At 40.5% G+C, this 2,895-nt stretch overlaps 1 protein-coding gene across 1 annotated transcript; it reads right to left on the reverse strand.

Annotated features, from left to right (window-relative positions):
• Positions 1-539: 539 nt before the first annotated feature.
• On the reverse strand, positions 540-1,148 carry LOC311626967 (small ribosomal subunit protein uS2-like; the record flags this gene model as incomplete). The annotated part of the gene is made up of 1 exon (XM_084893002.1): positions 540-1,148. A coding segment is annotated over one exon (609 nt), but the record flags the coding sequence as incomplete, so codon positions are not given.
• Positions 1,149-2,895: the final 1,747 nt, after the last annotated feature.

Below are 2,895 nucleotides of genomic sequence, written 5' to 3' on the forward strand. Positions count from 1 at the left end.
TTTCTCTTGACATACTTTTTGCCTTATTTTTATGTTATAGTAATTATTGTGCTTATAATTCTGAGTGTCTTTCTGCCTAGGTCTATCTGCTTCTACAATTTAGCAAGGTCATTTTCAAATTCCAATCCCATCTGTTAAGGAGTACACTTTCTCTACGGATTACTACATCAGCTAAATCAATGAGTTTCCTATTTCTTTAAACAGGTCATTAATGAAAGTTAAAAACACTCAATTTCTACCTTCTTTCTACAGCTTTAAGACCATGAGCAGATATGCGAGGAGCCAAGTTTAATGAGAGTACAATGGTTTGGCAGAAGATATTTTTAGGTAAGAAAAACTTTTGATTGTGTGAGAACAAATGGTTCAATAAATCTTTGTTTAATTGCACAGTGCCCTATAACCCAACATTTCAGTTTATTAAATCAAGAGTTAGCCTCATGAAATTTTAATTTATTATTTATTTATTTATTCATTTTTTAGAAACTGTTTATTTTCCATCAACCTTATTTCCGTTCTGTTTGAATTTGTGGAAGAACAGCTCAGGACCACTCAGTGGTTGTTGCTACCCACTCAGTAGCCTGAGCAGACCAGTCTTCAGTGGCAGGCTGAGCACTCCAGTCTTCAGTAGGAAACTGCTGAATGGGCACAGAGGTCACCCGCCCACCTTCAGACCAGTCTGCAGCCTCAGGCTTAGAAGCAGTGAACTCAGGAGCAGGAGCAGTCCATTCACCCTGAGATTCCTCCTTGGTCACAGCCCTTTCAGCAGCGGCCTGCTCTTCCTTCTCAATCTCTTCAGGATCTCCGTAGAAGGAAAGATCAGGCATGACTTCCCACGGGTGTTCACGGGAGATGGTGCCACGCATGCGTAGTACTTCCCGGGCCAGCGTCCACCACATCAGACCCACTGAGTGAGCGCCCTTGTTGCTGCAAGGGATGGCAATGTCCACGTAGCGCAGAGGAGAGTCTGTGTTACACAGAGCAGTGGTGGGCAGGTTAACATAAGACGCCTCTGTGAGAGGCTGGTGGTCAGCCCTGGGGTCAGTCACCACCAGAAGTCTGGGCTCCCGGAAGGCTGCCTGGATCTGGTTGGTGAAGGTCCCAGGGGTGAAGCGGCTGGCAATAGGAGTGGCTCCAGTGGCAGCAGCAAATCATGAAATTTTTAGTTGCTTAAAATCTACCGGAGCCTGCCACACATCTGAATTTACTCTGTAGATACAGAGTGTCTTATATGTAGTGTAAATTAAAATTTGACAAACAGGCAAGTAAGAATATATCCTAATTTCAGTGCAGTTCGGACGAGCAGCTCTTGTAGGCTGAATCAGAACAGTTTATATGGATTTTCAGCTGTAATTGGTAGAGTCTCATTTTAATTAGGTGGCACTCTGATGCTCAGATATGTTACTCTAAAGAAAAATATGAACCAAAAGATCAAAATCTAATTGTTTCAACTGATGAAAGTAATAAATCTAAACAACGTGTGCAGGAGAAAGGAAATCATTCTTGTGTTTTGTCTTGGAAAAATACATCCTTATTATGAATCCAAGAGAGCTTCTTGAGGGAAGTTGTGCTCCAAAACACTCTGCTGTGCTTAAAAAATACGTTCACCTTCCTGGGTGTTTACCCAGGCAGTTCATGCCACCTTGTAGGTCACAGAAAGTGACCTGAGCTCTTCACCAATGGGGACAAAAGTTTCTGTCAAGTCCTCAGAAGGATGCGACTTCAGCCAGAGACCTACAGCAGCTTGTTTATATGATCATCTCCTGGAACTTTAGAAAAAAAAATCATGACAAAGGTAAAGATGTACAGTCATAATTACAATTTAGGCTAAATTTTAGTGGGTTAATTTGCCTCATTGAAGAGCATCTTTTATGGAGATATGAAGGCTTTTTTAAGCAAAAACAGAAGAAATCTTCTGGGGCTTTCAACCCAATGTTTTGTTTAGCCCAATTGGGGCTTTTCCTTGAGGTTGTAAATTCCAGCTTTTGAATGTCAGATCCCTCCTCTGTTGAGCTTTAGGCATTTCTGGAATTACTCAGCAAAGGGACTTTGACAATTCCCTGCTCTGTCCTTAGGTCACAGAGCTGATTTACGGCTGGAGGAGGTTCTCTAAACACTAGATGGAATTGGTGAAATGGTATCCCATTTATTAAAGTAGGTTCCGGAGTTCCTCCTGCTAATCAGTGGGAATTGTCTTTAAAAAAATAAATAAATTAGCTTGGGATGTATTTGCTTATTGCTGTTGTGAGTTTTATCACAGGGAAACGAAAGTCACCCTTGTAGAAATTGTTTAAGGGTAGATTCTGAATTATATACTGATGGTGGTATTTTAAATCTATTTCAGGTTGCTGGCAAAAAACAATTTTAGAAATGGCTGCTCTTACTAATGTAAACTCATAAATAAACAATATTTCTTCAACTAGCATTTATTTATTTATTTATTTATTTATTTATTTATTTATTTAATTTAATCCTCACCTGATGATATTTTTTCATTGATTTCTAGAGAGAGTGAAAGGAAGGGGGAAAGACAGGGAGAAACATGGATGTGAGAAAGATATGGATTGGTTGCCTGCCGCACTCGCTCTGACCAGGGCCAGGGATTTTGCCTGTAACCGAGGTACGTGCCCTTGACTGGAATGAACCTGGAACCCTTAGTCCAGGGCCCACAGTTTATTCACTGAGTCAAACCGGCTAGGGCCCAACATTTAAAAAAATTTTTTAGTTGAATAGAAAGAGTAAGAAACAAATTGATTTGACTTGTTATTCCACTTATTCATTGGTTGCTTCTTGTATGTGCCTGACTGTGTAGATCAAACCTATAACCTTGGCATATCAGAATGAGGCTCTAACAAACTGAGCTATCCGGTCAGGGCTCAACCAATATTTATTGAGTGT

This window comes from Pipistrellus hanaki (genome assembly GCF_964339955.1).
Source record: "Pipistrellus hanaki genome assembly, chromosome: 8".
NCBI classification, from domain to species: Eukaryota; Metazoa; Chordata; class Mammalia; order Chiroptera; family Vespertilionidae; genus Pipistrellus; species Pipistrellus hanaki.